At 60.3% G+C, this 13,950-nt stretch overlaps 1 protein-coding gene across 1 annotated transcript; it reads right to left on the bottom strand.

Annotated features, from left to right (window-relative positions):
- Nucleotides 1-790: 790 nt before the first annotated feature.
- On the bottom strand, nt 791-7,775 carry FMOD (fibromodulin). Its single transcript, XM_068659962.1, has 3 exons — nt 7,428-7,775; nt 4,228-5,238; nt 791-2,329 (listed from the first exon to the last, which is right to left on the bottom strand). The coding sequence occupies exons 2-3, from the start codon at nt 5,216-5,218 to the stop codon at nt 2,178-2,180; spliced, it is 1,143 nt and encodes a 380-aa protein (XP_068516063.1). The 5' UTR covers nt 5,219-5,238; nt 7,428-7,775; the 3' UTR covers nt 791-2,177.
- Between the last annotated feature and the right edge of the window lie 6,175 nt (nt 7,776-13,950).

The following is a 13,950-nucleotide window of genomic DNA, read 5'->3' as shown; positions in this document are numbered from 1 at the left end:
AGCTGGCTTTGCCCCAGCTCTCACCCAAGAGATGCGCTTTGCTCCTAGGGTGGGCACCCCTGGGGGCAGGGTGGTTCCCAAACCCCATTGCCAGGACCCCTGGGTGCAGGTCAGTTCCCAAACCTCACTGCTGGGGGGCATGGGGAGGGGGAGAAAAGCCGTGGCCACGTGTGATGGGCAACACCAGCAGCCTCAGGGACCTCAGCAGGCTGCAGGAGGTGGCGATGGGGACGTGGGGACATGCACGTCCCTATGGGGCTCCGGGATGTGGCCAAGGATGGGGAAGGGGCTGGAGCGGGGTCTTTGTGCCTCTGCCCTCATCTGGCTTCTGCAAAAACCTTTCCTGGAGCAGGAGGCCCTTTCTGTGCACCCCAGCTCTCCAAAACTCCTTCCCATATGATTATTTTTTCAGCATTTTCCAGCTTGGCTGTTAAAAACAAGCAAGGCTGAATGCTGGAGGACATGAAAGCACCCAAAATACGACCAGCAGCACCGCGCCAGCAGCACCGCCGTCCTTTCTCATCCTTCCCCTAGCTGGCAGCTTTCAGCCTGTTTTTTTTTCCCCTATATTTTTACACGAACCCCACACGCGGAGTGTTGGGGCGGCAGCTCCGTGGCACGGGGAAGGCAGCGGCCACACATGCAGTGTCTGGAGCAGCCACCAGACGGCAAATCCAGCCCGGGTTATGGCTGCGGGGAGGTCTGGTCTGCAGGAGGGGATGCTCAGAGCAGCCCAGACACTCAGCCCTCGGCCTCTACCTGCGTTTTGGGATCCCTCAGACACGTTGGGTGCAGTTACAGAAAGGGCTTTATTGGCCGGTATGATACCTACAGTTCATGCGTCGGTGCTAGTACAGGTTTTTTTTTGGGTTTTTGTTTCTATAGTGTTAGCATGCAGTTTAAATGCAGAGGGTCGGGACGACCTAATCAGCTTTGCAGGTCATCTCCAAAGCTCAGCTGCCCCTTTGGTTCTCAAACTCAGCCGTCCAAGGAACCAAGGGGGTGTTTTGGCTCTCGGTGAACGGGGACGTGCTGCTGACCGGTGGATGTGGTGCTGCTAGATTGTTTTTAATGAGAGACCCCAATTAGTGGGGCGGGGGAGAGCTCTGAGTCACACCAACGGGCAGGAGAGAGCCGGGCACACCGTATTGATTCACACCAGGATGGACCCTGCAGGCATGGATGAGCTTTTGGGGTTAGGTCCTGGGGTTTTACGAGCAGCAAAATCCCTCCCGTGGTAAACCCAGGTGGATCCTGCCTGGCCCTGGCACCTCTCCTGCCTTGGGCCCGTGTTACAGCGGTAATCTGGGGCACCTGTGGGCAAGGGGCGTGTAGAAAGCAGGTGATTTGGGCAGATTTGTGGGATGGGGGCTGTGTGCCCCCTGCAGACCCTATATCAGCCCCAGCTGCCCTCATGCTACAGCTGAATGTGAGCCCGGGTGCCTCTGGCTGCAGCACCCGGTGCCTGTGCCCAGGGAGGGGGCAGTGGGGGCGAGGGGCTGGCTTCTGGCATGACCCCGAGCTCTGTGGGGTGCTGGTGCTGTGAGGTGCCCGTCCCTCAGCCCCGGTCCTGGCCCAAAGCAGGGGTTGGGAGGGTTTCTCTCTGAGCTCAGCAGCAGCAGGAATTTTCGGGGTTTCTCCCCGATGAGCTTTATACCTGGGGCAGGAGGCTGGGGGGAAAGAGGGGAAAGAACAAGGGGAAAGAGTGGATTTACCCTTCCCCGTCCTAAAGAGAGGGATGCTGGCAGCCAGAGCACCTTTAACCTTTTACCCGTGCAGCTCTCAGGGACCACCAAAGCCTGGCCCAAGGTGAGCCCCGTTACCTGGGCTGGTTCTGCAGGACCCACACCTGAACCCCCCAAATGGGGCTGGGTTTTGGAGATGGGACGAGCTCTCCCCCTTCCCTCCCGTGGATGCTGGGGCATGGCCATGGTGGGATTCGTGCTGGGACCTCTCCCACCCTGCGTGGCCAGAGAGCTGGGAAGGGGGAAAGGGGAACATTTGGGGCTGAACAGATCCAGCCCACAACGGATCCTGTGGGCTTGGAGCACCCTTATTGCACTATTGCAGAAGCCAAGTCAAACCGTCAAGCTGCATTAAAATGGGGAGTGAGCATCCCCCCAGGGATGGGGGAGCAAAGTCCTGAGGACCACGGGGAGGGGGGTTTGACGACCAGGCTAGATCTCGATGATGGTGGCACGCCGCAGGCACAGCGGGGCGTCGGGGGGCACCGCGTTGCGCTTGATCTCGTTGCCGTCCAGCCGCAGGACCTGGAGCCGGGAGTAATTCATCACGTCCACCACGGTGCAGAAGCTGCTGATGGAGAACTCTGCGGGGAGAAGGAGACCCAGAGATGTCAGGGGGACGTGGTCCCACAATGGGTCCGGGGGCACTGAGCCCATGCTGGGATGGGTAGGGAAATTATGCAAGTGCCCCTAAATTCCCAATTATTCCTGCCGAAGCAGGCTCTACATCCTTCTGGAGGAGCTGTTGATGCTTCTGGCCGCAGTCAGGAGCAGCCTGGGTGTGCTCAGAGCTCTGGAGCTGGGGCTTTGCCCAGCGTGGCTGGAGTGCAGGTAGGAAAAAAAGCACGGGGTGGTGGCAGCTGGGAAGCATCGCCCTGCAGCGGGAATTGCTGTTGGGTTTCATCAGCTCCACGAGCTGCAGCATCCGGACCCCCCCAGGGCACCGCTGGGGACCAGGACCACCCAGGCAGCGTGTCTGGGGGGGGGACACATCCCTGTTCCTGTCCCCGTCCTTGTCCCCTCTCCTTTCCTCTGCCCCCCGCTGCTGCCAGGCCCTGCCTGGGTTTGGAGCAAATCCTGATTTTTGGTGCCGGATTTGGGAGAGCAGCGACCGACTAGAGGGCAGCAAAGCTCCGGGCTGGGAGCTGCTGGGGAAGGCACTGGGGTGCACTGGGGTGCTGTGGGGCGCCCAGCCCCAGTTCCCCAGCTGATTTGGGTCGCTCTGGGCTCTTTGGCTCCATTTTAGCATCTTTGGGGCAGAGGCAGGGGGTGATTTGGGTGGCAGGAGGGGGCGGCCAGCCCCGAGAGGGCAGCAGCATCTCCCCAGAGGCTGCGCAGCACCCAGGGGTGCAGGGGGGTGCTGCGGGCACCTCGCCCCCCACCGGAGGGCTTCTGGGGGGGCTCCCAGGGCTGCTGCAAAGCTCAGCAGCAAAACCTTCAGCTGGAGCAGCTCTGCAGTCGAGCCCGGCTGGCTCCGCGGTGGTTTCATGGCATTTGTGGGCAGATATTAACAGCTACACGTTTGGAAAGCAAACATTTGGGAGTCTGCTCTTGTTTTCGTGTCTCTGTCGGTCCCTCGGTGCGGGGTTCTTTCCCCTACAACAGCCGACTGCGGCACAGCACCTCCCCAGCTCGGGGGCTTCAGCACTTCTCCAGGGTCATCCTGCCCTGGGGGCTGGCAGGTGACAGGGGCCAGGGTGGATTTTTCCAAGAGATGCAGGTTTTTTTCTCTCTCTTTTTTTTTTTTTTTTTTTTTTTTTTTTTCCCTCTCTCTCTCTCTCTTTTTTTTTTTTTTTTTTTTTTTTTTCTTTATAAACAGCATCCCCGGAACAATCTGTTCCTTTTATTTATTTGTGTATTAAATGGAGCGGATTTTAGTCCTGGCAGAAGGCTCTCTAATAACTAAGAGCTCCTGTCTGCCCCGGTCCTGGCCAGGACGTGGCCAGCAGCTGCAGGCAGCGAGGGGCTCTGGTTGGGGGCTGGGGGCTTCCAGGGGCTGGGGAGGGAGGGCTGGGGGGCATCAGGGCCAGCTCTGGGATATGGCAAGGACTGGAGCCACGCTGCCTGCAGCTCATGAGGGGTTGGAGAATAAAGCAGAGGGTGTTGGACTGGGGAGAGCTGCAGATGGAGATTTCGGGGCAGGAGGGGATGGGAGGAGATGCTCTGGCCCTGAGTGCTGCAGGCTGCTGAGCACCGCAGGGTTTGTCCCTGGTCCCTTTTTCCCTGCACTGTCCCTGGTTTCAGAAACCCCAGCTGGTTTCTGGCATCTGCAGCCCAAAGATGCTCGGGCTAAATGCTCGATGGGACCAGAGCTGTGAATTTATGCACCATGAAGGAGCGCTCAGAGCCAGCACTACAACCAACCCCCTTTCCTACCTCATCGAGGACCACCTGGGAGGCCAGAAATCCCCCGAATTCCCCTCTCCTGCTCAACCCCCTACCACGGGTTCTGCCTCCCCAGCACCGCCGCGCTCCTGCTCACCGTTGATTTGGTTCCCCTGGAGGTAGAGGTTCTCCAGGTGGGTGCTGACCCGGGGGATCTTCTGGAGCCTGTTGTACGAGAGGTCCAGCTCCAGGATGCTGCTGCTGTTGAAGGTGTTGGTGGAGAGCCCTTGGTTCGTCAGGCTGTTGTGGGACATCCTCACGTAGAGCAGCTTGGGGGAGACCTTGAAATAGTCATCGGGGATGGCGTTGATGTGGTTGTACTCCAGGTAGAGCTGTTCCAGGGCCATTGGGAGCCCGTCGGGGACCTTCCTGAGGTGGTTGTAGCTCAGATCAGCCAGGATCAAGGACTTGAGCCCTTTGAGGGAAGCGCCCATCTCAAAAATGTAGTTGTGGCTGAGGTACAGGGCCGTGAGGTTCTCCAGGCCCTCCAGAGCGTTGGAGGGCACCTTGGAGATCTGGTTGTAGGACAAGTGGAGCTCTCTCAGGGAGCGGGGCAGGGGGCTGGGCATCTTGGTCAGGTTGTTGTTGTTCATGTACAGCCTCTCCAGGTTCCTCAGCTTGGCGAAGACCCTCTTGCCCATCTTCTCGCTGGTGATCTGGTTGTTGTGCAGCGCCAGCCACTCGAGCTCCGTGGCGTTGTCGAAGGCCCCCTCCTGGATGGCGGTGATCTGGTTGTTCTGGAAGTAGACGTACTTCATGCGGGTGGGCACGAAGGGCAGGTACCTCAGGTTGCGGGTGTCGCAGTACATGGCCGAGGAGAAGTTGGGGGGACAGTCACACTCCTGGGGACACTGCCAGGAAGGGGCCTGCTGAGGCTCGGGGCCTGGCTCTGCCTCCGTGTCGGGAGCCGGGAGGTAGGAGTAAACGTAGGGGCTGTTCTCATCCTCGTAGTAGGGCATGTAGTTGTAGGAGGACATGCGGGACTGCCTCATGTAGTACTGCAACCATGCCAGGTCCTCCTCCTCGTTGTACTGGCCCAGCGAGGCCCCGCAGAGCGCGGCGATGAGCACGACCGTGGCCCAGCGCATGGTGCGGGTGCTGGGGGGACCTGGGGGGGAACCAGAGGCACAATCAGGAGCAGGGCAGGGGCTGGGGGCAGAATTGATGCTCCCTGAAGGGAACTGAGAGGGGTAGGGACGTGGGCACGGCCTGGTGTCACCTGGCAGCAGGGCCGGGCGAGCATGGGGACCTGAGGGAATCCTACAAAAAGACCCGTGGCTTTCATCTCACGCCTCTTCCAGGGCCTCTCTGCTCACCCAATCTTTCCTATCGCTATTTCTGCTGCAGCTGGGCAGGGGACGGGGATGGGGGGCGTTTACTGGGGTTTGTGCAAGGCCACAGCTCTGCCCCAAAGGGTCTGGGTTCCCCCAAGGCAGGAGAAGGACCGCGTCCCACCCCCACGATCCCACCCCGTGGGCTGACGGAGCTCGGGATGGGTTTGGAGGCAGCTCTATGTTCTCGCTATTTTTACTGCACTCGCTGGCGACACGAGTCGCCGTGGGTTTCATCCAGCTCCCCCTGCCCCCACCACCACGCAGGATGCTCGGGACTGATGGAAATCCTGGTAAACAAGGTCTGGCTTATTCTGAAGTGGAAAGCGCTTCGGAGCTGAGATCTCCCCTGCTGGGGAAGGGCTGTCACCTGCTGTCCCCCCAGCATGACACAGGAGAGTGGGACCATCCCCAAAAACTGCCTGCCCTGTTTATGAGATCCAATCTGCCTGGGGCTGGAGGCCAGCAGAGAGTGGGGCTGGATGCTCAGCACCACTCGAGCACCCCCCGGAGCCCCTTTGGCTTCGCGTGGGCTTTGCAGCACCGCCCCAGGGCGCTGTGCTGGCAGGACGAGGACGCCAGCGACGGCCTCTCGTCCTTCCCTTCCCCGAGCCTCGTGGCCATGCCAGCACGCAGAGCAACCCGCGAGCGCGGCGGCTTGAAATGCCTCCAGGAAACAGTCCGGGCCGTGCTGCTCGGAGGGGGAGCTCAGCGGAGGCTCCTGCCTGCTGTACACGTGGCCGGGAGCGCGGGGCTGCCGCCAGCCCTGCTGCTGCCACGGAGCAAACGGGAAACCTCGCTGGGTCTGCACCCTTGGGGCACAGCTGGGAAAAGGGGAAAAATGCTGGGGTTCGCTGCTGCTTCCTCCTCCTGACCCCACTGGAAGCTGCTGGGGGCTGTCAGCCAGCCCCTGTGGTGCTGCTGTGGTGGAGCTGGCTGTGCCCAGATTTCAGCCCCGGGGGTCCGTGCCCTCCTACCCACCCAAACCGTGCTCCCGAGGGGGTGGCAAGTCGCTCGTCCCCAGCCTGGCACACCCAGCAGCGAGGAGGGGATTTCTCACCCGCAGAGCCCAGCAGACAAAGAGGGCACAGTTGTGCTCGGGGCAGTGGCTGCCCCACCACCAAGGCACGCTGGCAGGCAGCTAGTGCTGGAAGAAAATGGGGGCTGAGACCGAGGAAGGCAGGCACAGCTCCTGCTTTCTCTTTGCAGCCGAGGGACAGGGCAGCCGTGGTCCTTTGGGATGCTGCGTGTGCAGCAGGAGCTTGGCAGTTGCAGGCGAGCTTCTTCTCCTCCTTCCTCCCACTCCAGGGCACGCTGCCTGGTGAAACAGAGCCGTCTGCTCCGTGCTGGGGCTGCCGCCTCTTCCTGGGGTCCCTCTGTATAGGGCAGGATCAAATCCGGGGCTTCCTCCTCCTTTCTCAGTGCCCCCTTCAGTGTGCCACCAGCCCCTGAGCCTGTCCTCAGCATCCACCCTGCCTCGTTTGGTCTCTTTCCCCTCCCCAGTGGGTTCAGCCCCACTTTTGGGTGGCATCTGCACGTGCCAGCCACGTTATCCGTGCAATCTCCCAGCCTCCACGCTTCTGTGCTGGAGGCTGCGGGTCCCATCAGGCCACCCAGGGAAGGAGCAGGGCTTGGAGCAAGGGGCACCAGGGGCACGAACCAAGCAGAGGAGGAGGCAGCAAAGCCACAGGGGGCTGCGAGCAGGCGCTGCACGTGCCCGGGTGTCGAAGGCGGTGGGTGCAGGGGTCCCGATGCAGGTGTCTGGGGAGCTGCAGCCAGGGCAGGAGCCACGGGAGCGGGAGAGGGCACCCGGCCGCCGTGGCTCGCCAGCGCTGGCGCCCGCGCCGTGCCACCCGTGTCGCTGGCATCTGCTCCAAGGGGCAGCCGCCCGCCTTCCACGGCAGGGCTATGGAAATCAAGCCTCGAAAAAAAAAAAAAATCGTAATAAATATGGAGATGGACTTACCAAGCTGAGAACCTCCTTTCCAAAGCCTCGCTGCTCTGCTGCGGGATCGCCCGTGTGTCAAGCAGCATGTGAGTGCGGCGCCCGGTTTGCAAAGGCTGGTGCCCGCCCTAGATCCCAGACCAAATATTGTGCTTGCAGGTCACGGGCTCGGCAGGTTTTTTGGGGAGTGACCTAGCAGCAGACAGTTTGCAGGAGAGACTGAAGAGACCCTAATGCTGCCTGGCGTTATAAATAACCTGCTTTTTCTTTCCTCCCTCTCTCTCTCTCTCTCTCTCTCCCTCCCGTCTTTTCTCATAGGAGTGTTGGCACTTTTCAGGCTCTCTCTGTTTAACGAGTTAGTGGAATCGGGGATGTTGTTTTTAAAAGGGCTGTTGTTAGGTCTCCTGCGTTTCTCATCAGGAAGTGATGAAGAGGCCTCTGGCCAGATTAAAAAATCTCTGATTTTGAGGTGCTGAGGATGTGATTCTTGGGGAGAAGCGAGAAAGTATCTTTAACTTTTGCAGTACCAAGGGAAGGGACGTTATGCCTGCCCCCGCTGCAGCCTGGGCTTCTTCCCCAGGAAGCCTCCGTTTATGCAGCCCTGCTATTAAATATTTAGGATAAACATTTCCATGAACGATAAGGCTGCGGCATCCAAGGTAAATAAATTGCCTACCAAAGAGCCACTGTGACAGCAGGAATTTGTCTTCAGCTTGGCAGGAGAGAGATGCCAAGCTGGCGTTTCTGCAGACTGTGCCCACCTAACGGGGATGGAGGGTCTCCAGCGAGGCTCCTGGGGGGGCACAGGGTGTGTGTGTGTGCTGGGTGACCCTGGCTGGGGACACGGGAGCTCGCAGCACTCCCTGCTACGCATCAGCTGGGGGTGCAGAGCCCCTGGGGGTCCTGCAAAGCTGGGGGGAAGTTGGCACTGGTGCAGCCCCAGGTCCCTGTTTCTGCATGCTCCAGCTTTGGCTTTTTGTCGAAGCATTTCCTCCTGCAGGGCTTGAGAAGGAGGAACCCTGCCCGCCCATCGCCTGCTGCTCCGTGCCCGGCTCCAGCAGCACGCCCAGGTCTGCCGAGGAGCCTGGAGATATTTAGCGAGCTTGGCAGGTGCCCGGCTCCCTCTGGGCTTACTTTTCTCCTCGCTTCCCATCGATATTTCCCAGCCAAAACATCCTCCTCCCCGGGGGGAGCCTCGCAAAGATCCTTATTGATCCACGGGCCTCGCTGCGAGGGGGAGGAATGTGCGGGTGGGTGGCGAGGGACGAGCTGTACAGTGGGGATGGTGCCAGGACGCGAGGCTGCTGGGGAAGGAAGAGAGTGCCTGGAAAGCACAGCTCACCGCGGGGCCCTGGGCTGCAGGCAGAGAGCTGCTCGCTCTGGGGCATTCGGAGAAATCCTGCCTTCGAGTGGGGAAAAAAAAACATGAGGCTGTGCTGCCCCAAAGGAGGTAAATCCCCGGTAAAGCAGGGAGAGGTTTGGTGCGCCCTGAGCCTCTGCGGGATTTAACGGAGCTGGCAGCACCTCTCTGTCCCAGGAAAGCAGCGCAATTGCAGCTTGCAGCAGGGCAGGGAGGCTGGAGAGGGGCTCGTGGATGTGTGTGGGGTTGGGGCAGGGGATGACCCTGCCGGGAGGGCTCTGCTCCTGCTGCCGGGGGGAGCGGTGTGCGGGGTGGGGGCAGCCAGAAAACAGCTGCTGCTCGGCGCCCGGCTGGTGTCAACCAGCGTCACATCGCTGGCAGCTCGAGGTGTCCCGGTGGCCAACAGCTCGGAGGCTTTTGCAGGGCTTGGATGTTGTTCTGGAAAAGCAAAACGTCCGTGGCTGGGTCAGATAAGGGAAGCGGCCTCTCTGCCTTCTGCAAGGCAAAACGGGCACCACGCCGGGGGAGGCTTTCTGGGGGGGCTGCAGAGCCATCGTGCATGGGCTGGCTCTGGATGGCTCCGTTCCCCATGGTCACATCCCCCTTTCCCAGCAAAAACCAGTAAAAAAGGCCTGTTTGAGCTCATTTTTTCTGTTCCCCAGTCACCAGGACTTTCACCCAAGCTCATCCTGTCCAGCTTCAGTGTCCTCTGGGACTGTCTCAGGGAGGTGAAAAGTTGCCCTCTGAAGAAGCACACGCACCTTTTTCTTTAGTTAACCCCAAAATCTCATGTCCCAGGGGGCCAGGGACCCCCCAGCCACTGCTGGGGCTCTGCCGCGAGGTTTTTGGAGCTCTGGTGGGAGCTGGTGCGACCTCGGCACCACTGCTCATTGCAGCCCCACTGCAAAGCTTCCGCTGCTCTCCTTGACTTTTGTGAAACCTTTTGGACACCTCCTTCTATAAACACCTCTGCCCTATCGCTGACCATTAAAAGAAAGCCCTGAATTGGTAACAGGAGCCAGCAGAGCTCCGTCCTGCTTGCCTGAAGCCCCTGGTCCCTATCATTGCCTTGTCTCAGCCGGCGCAGTTGCGCCGACGGCCGCAGTCTGCATCTCGTCAGGGCCAGACAGATGCCTGTGCTGGTTTGCTAAACCAAACTGATGTGAGCAGTGTCTATTTTGTTTGGGTTTGTTCCGGTTGTTTTGATCAAATCCTCTCGAGCTTTGCTTTTGGAACCACCGAATCTGGCCCCCGTTGGCCTTTATTTTTCAAACCCCGGGCTCGGAGCCGGGAGCGCTGCCTTCTCCACGGACCAGCGCGGTTTCGTCAGGCTGCTTCTGGCACAGGGAGCGAGCACTTCGCAGCCTAAAAGGAATTAAAACCACCCGAAGCTAAGGCCAGAGCTCCTTCTGCCCCAGTGAACGCAGGGCTACGAACATGCCGTGCACACCCGAACCCAGCCGTGGCCATAAGCTGCTTCAGAGCCTTTTTACCCTTTTTACCCATGGAAATGTTATTTCTGCCTCTTCCACGTTTCTGAGAAGTTGCGGCTCTGCTCTGTGCTCCCACCCCTGCAGGTTTTTTGGGTCCCGGTCCCCGTGGGCTGGCTGTCCCACTGGGCTCTCTGTGGGGCTCTCAACTCACAGCAGCCGGGGGGTTCCTGGGGTCTCCTCCTGGGTTTTGTCCCAAAAAGCCAATTCCTGGAGGGTGAAGGTCCCTGCTGCTGGTCTGAGGGACTCCAGCCACAGGAGTCCAAGCAGGGGGACCTCAACCCTCAGCATCTTCCAGCCTTGCTTGGGAAAAGGGGGTGGAAATGAGTGGGGCTCCACAGTGGCCATCATCTGGAGCTGCTGCATTGCACCAGGCCTCCCGACAGGGCTTGTGCTCCAAATTCTGGAGCTGAGGAGCCCTGGAGCCACTCTCCAGAGGTCCCCAGGTTTGTGTGGCCTTTCTGGGTGTTTGCAACCAAACCTCCTCTCCCTCATCTCCCCGTCCTCCCACTCAGAGCCGATCCTTGCAGCATGGTTCTCCTCTCCTGTGCCTGAGCAGCCCCAAACCTTCCCCAGGGGCTGCCACCTCCGTGGTACCTCCAAAAACCAGCCCCAGCTGGAAGCCCCCCCCTTGCTTTCTGAGGACGCCGGCAGCACCGGCAGGTAAAGAGCAGGAAAAGGAGAAACGGGGCAGTGGGGAAATCCTGGGGGGAGCAGCAGCAGCTCCCGGGGGGGCTCAGCCTTGGCTGAACCCTGCGCAGGGAACGCACTCAACATCTGGCGACCGCCTGCAGCTGCTGCAGTCTCCTCCCCAAAAATTCAAGGGTCAGCAGGGAAGCCTCCCTCGACCTCCCGTCTCACCCCGGCCTCTCTCTTCCCTTTTATTTTTTTTCTTTCTTTTTTTTTTTATTTTTCCCCCCCCCCCTTTCCTCTTTTAGCAAGACTTTCTGCAACCCAAACAACATTCTTGAACCGGGATTTGAGGCGGCGGGGAGGGAATCGGTCACTCGGAGACAGCGCGAGGGCGGCGAGAGCCCCAGGGCTCCGCTGGAAACTCTGAGTCGGGCGCGGGCGCTGCTCTCACCGCGGCTCCCAGCTCCCGTGTGTCAGCATGGGCTGACCCCCCCGGGGCTCTGGGCTCACCCGGTTTCCACGGGAGGTGCTGCAAAGCTTCCCCTGCACCACGATGTAAGGGTTCACCCGGGGCTCTCCTGGCTGCAAACGGGCTGGGAGGTGTCTCCGCAGCAGCCGCATGTGGCTCTGGTTTGCCCCCCAAAGTCTTTGCTGGGAGAGAGAGGCAGCGAAACCCAAATTGTCCCTTTTACCCACACACACAGCCCCGTTCTGCTCCCAGACACCGACTTCTCAGGGCCGCCGGCGCTGGGAAATGATGGTTTAGCTGGGGAAGGCTCTGCGCCGTCCCACCCTAATTACAGGCTGCCTTCGGGGCCCCGCAGCCCGATGTAATGACTGCCTGCCTCTTGGGGTCCGGGGGTTATTAGAGGGTGGACGGCGTCCTCCCAGTGCCTTGGGTTCAGGAACGTCCCCACAGCTCCCAGTCCTACCAGCGGGCAATAAATGGTCTGGAGACATCTGCCCGCATGCTGTGATCCCCTCCCCTGCAGCCCCCGTGCGCCGGATTCCTTAAAAACCCATCGACGGGCTCCTCGCGGCGCGGATTTACCAGCACAAAGAGGGTCAGGGCTTATTACAACCACTGTAAAATGCGTTTGAAAAGGTTAAGTGCCTAATTTAGAACAGAGCTGGAAACTCTGAAGCGTTTCCTCCTCCCGTCGCTCCCTCTCCTGTCCCTGGACGGCTGCTTTACGCCGGGAACATCCCCGTGGCCAAGGGAGGCTCGTTCGGAGCACGCAGCGAGGCACCTTTGGGAGCCTGCAGGTTTTGGCAGAGCAGCCAGGAGAGCAGCTAGCACGGGGCAAGCCGAGCGCAAAGCCACCGCGGAGGACAGGCCACACATCCCCAGCAGGTGTCCCAGGCTCTGGTGCCGCGATTTAGGGTCCGTGGTGCAGCAATTTTGGGCTCGTAGATGCCACGAGGCACCGGGGAGAGACCCAGCAGGGTGCTGCTACCCTCCTGGCCCCGTCCGTGGCACCGGGGTACCCCGAACCACAGCGAGGATCTGTCCCTGCTCCCCGGAGATGGGGGTACCAAAAAACAGAGCCCCCCCTGCTCGGCCACTGCAGGACGAAGCGGCGCCGCTGGGCTGTGGCAGCAGCCCCCAGCCCCTTGCTGGAGCAATAGGGAGGGAGAAGGGGATGGAGGACATTTGGGGCCGGGGATTGCTCTGTCTTTGGAGGCTGAGCAAGGTGCCAGCCTCCTCTCCCCTTCCCTCCCTGCCACGGCATCGAGGGAGCTCCGAAGGCCGCCAGGTGCTGGCTGCGGCCGTGCAAGGAGCAGAAGGAAAAAACGCAGCGTTTCCTTGCTCAGAGCCCTCGATTCATGTCATCAAAGGCCCTTTGAGCGCCTGGCTCCTCTCGGCAGCCTCCCGGCTCTCCTGAACAAACAGCAGATGGGAACAGGTTCCCTCCGGCCCCTTGGTTGAGGCTCCTGAATGGGGAAGATCTCGCAGCCAAGCAGGGAGCCTCGGAGCTCTCCTGCAGGGTGCTGAGCCCCAGGGTCCCTTCTCTGCCTGTCCCCAGCCCCGTCCCTTGGTGCCAGCCTCTTCTGTCCCCAAACAGAGCGCCCGGTGCCCAAACCTCCCCGCAAACAAGGCTGACGACGCGCCTGGAGCCAAATATAAACCGGTGTGAGATTAATAAATTATAAGCAGCAACCCGAGCTGCACCAGGGAGCACACAAGGAGGGGGCCCTGCGCACGCAGCCCTGGGTCCCTCCTTCCTCGCGCTGCCCTCAGACGATGCCAACGCCGTTAAAATGTGCAGGGCCCCCCCAGCTGGATGCCCCAGTCAGTGAAACGCAGCCAGCTCTGGGGTGGGGGCAGCTCTGGGGTGATGGGGGGGGAGATGGAAGGGTCTGGTCCTGTGCCCCCCACCCGCAGCCCCATGATGGGCACCCAAACCTTTGCCAGAGCCTTCATGTGGCTCCCCCCTTTCTCTGTGTGACCCCCCTTGGTTCGGGGAGGTCACGGCACCGATCTCCCCTCCCTCGCGGCGCGCAGGCTGTTTTTCTCTCTAAAGCATCTGAAATATGAACAAAAAAAAAAAAAAAAAAAAAAAAAAAAAGCAAAACATCAGCTGCCTGGGAAACCCATTAGCCTCCCCGCCTGCTCCTGCCACCTGGCTCCCCGCGCTAGCAAACAAAAAGCAAAAAGCAGCACCGAGAGCCTCGGCCGAGCCCTGCCAGGGGCCGCGAACCTCTGCCCTCCCTGCCCTGGCACTCGGGGCTTCTTCCGAGCTGCAAGCGCTCTTCCCCGTGCAGGGAAGGCATGCGTTTCTTTCTTTTTCTTTTTTATTTTTTTTTTTTTAAAAAAAAAAGGCTTTGGAGATAAACAGGAGCAAGAAGCAGGGCGTGGGCGTTCTTTGCTTTCGCTCCTGTGCTGCGCCACTCAGGGGGAACTCGGGGTGCTGGAGATAAAAGGAGCAGCGGCGGGGACGTGGCACCGAGGGGACAGCATCGACCTTGGGGTTCAGGGCAGCGATGCCCCCGGTCCTCTCTGTGCTGCGGGGCACGTTGCTGGTGCCCTGTCTGTCTGTCCGTCCGTCCATCCACAAGG

The sequence above is a fragment of the Anas acuta genome, chromosome 24, assembly GCF_963932015.1.
Source record: "Anas acuta chromosome 24, bAnaAcu1.1, whole genome shotgun sequence".
Lineage (NCBI taxonomy): Eukaryota > Metazoa > Chordata > Aves > Anseriformes > Anatidae > Anas > Anas acuta.
This window is presented reverse-complemented; position numbering and strand designations above follow the sequence as displayed.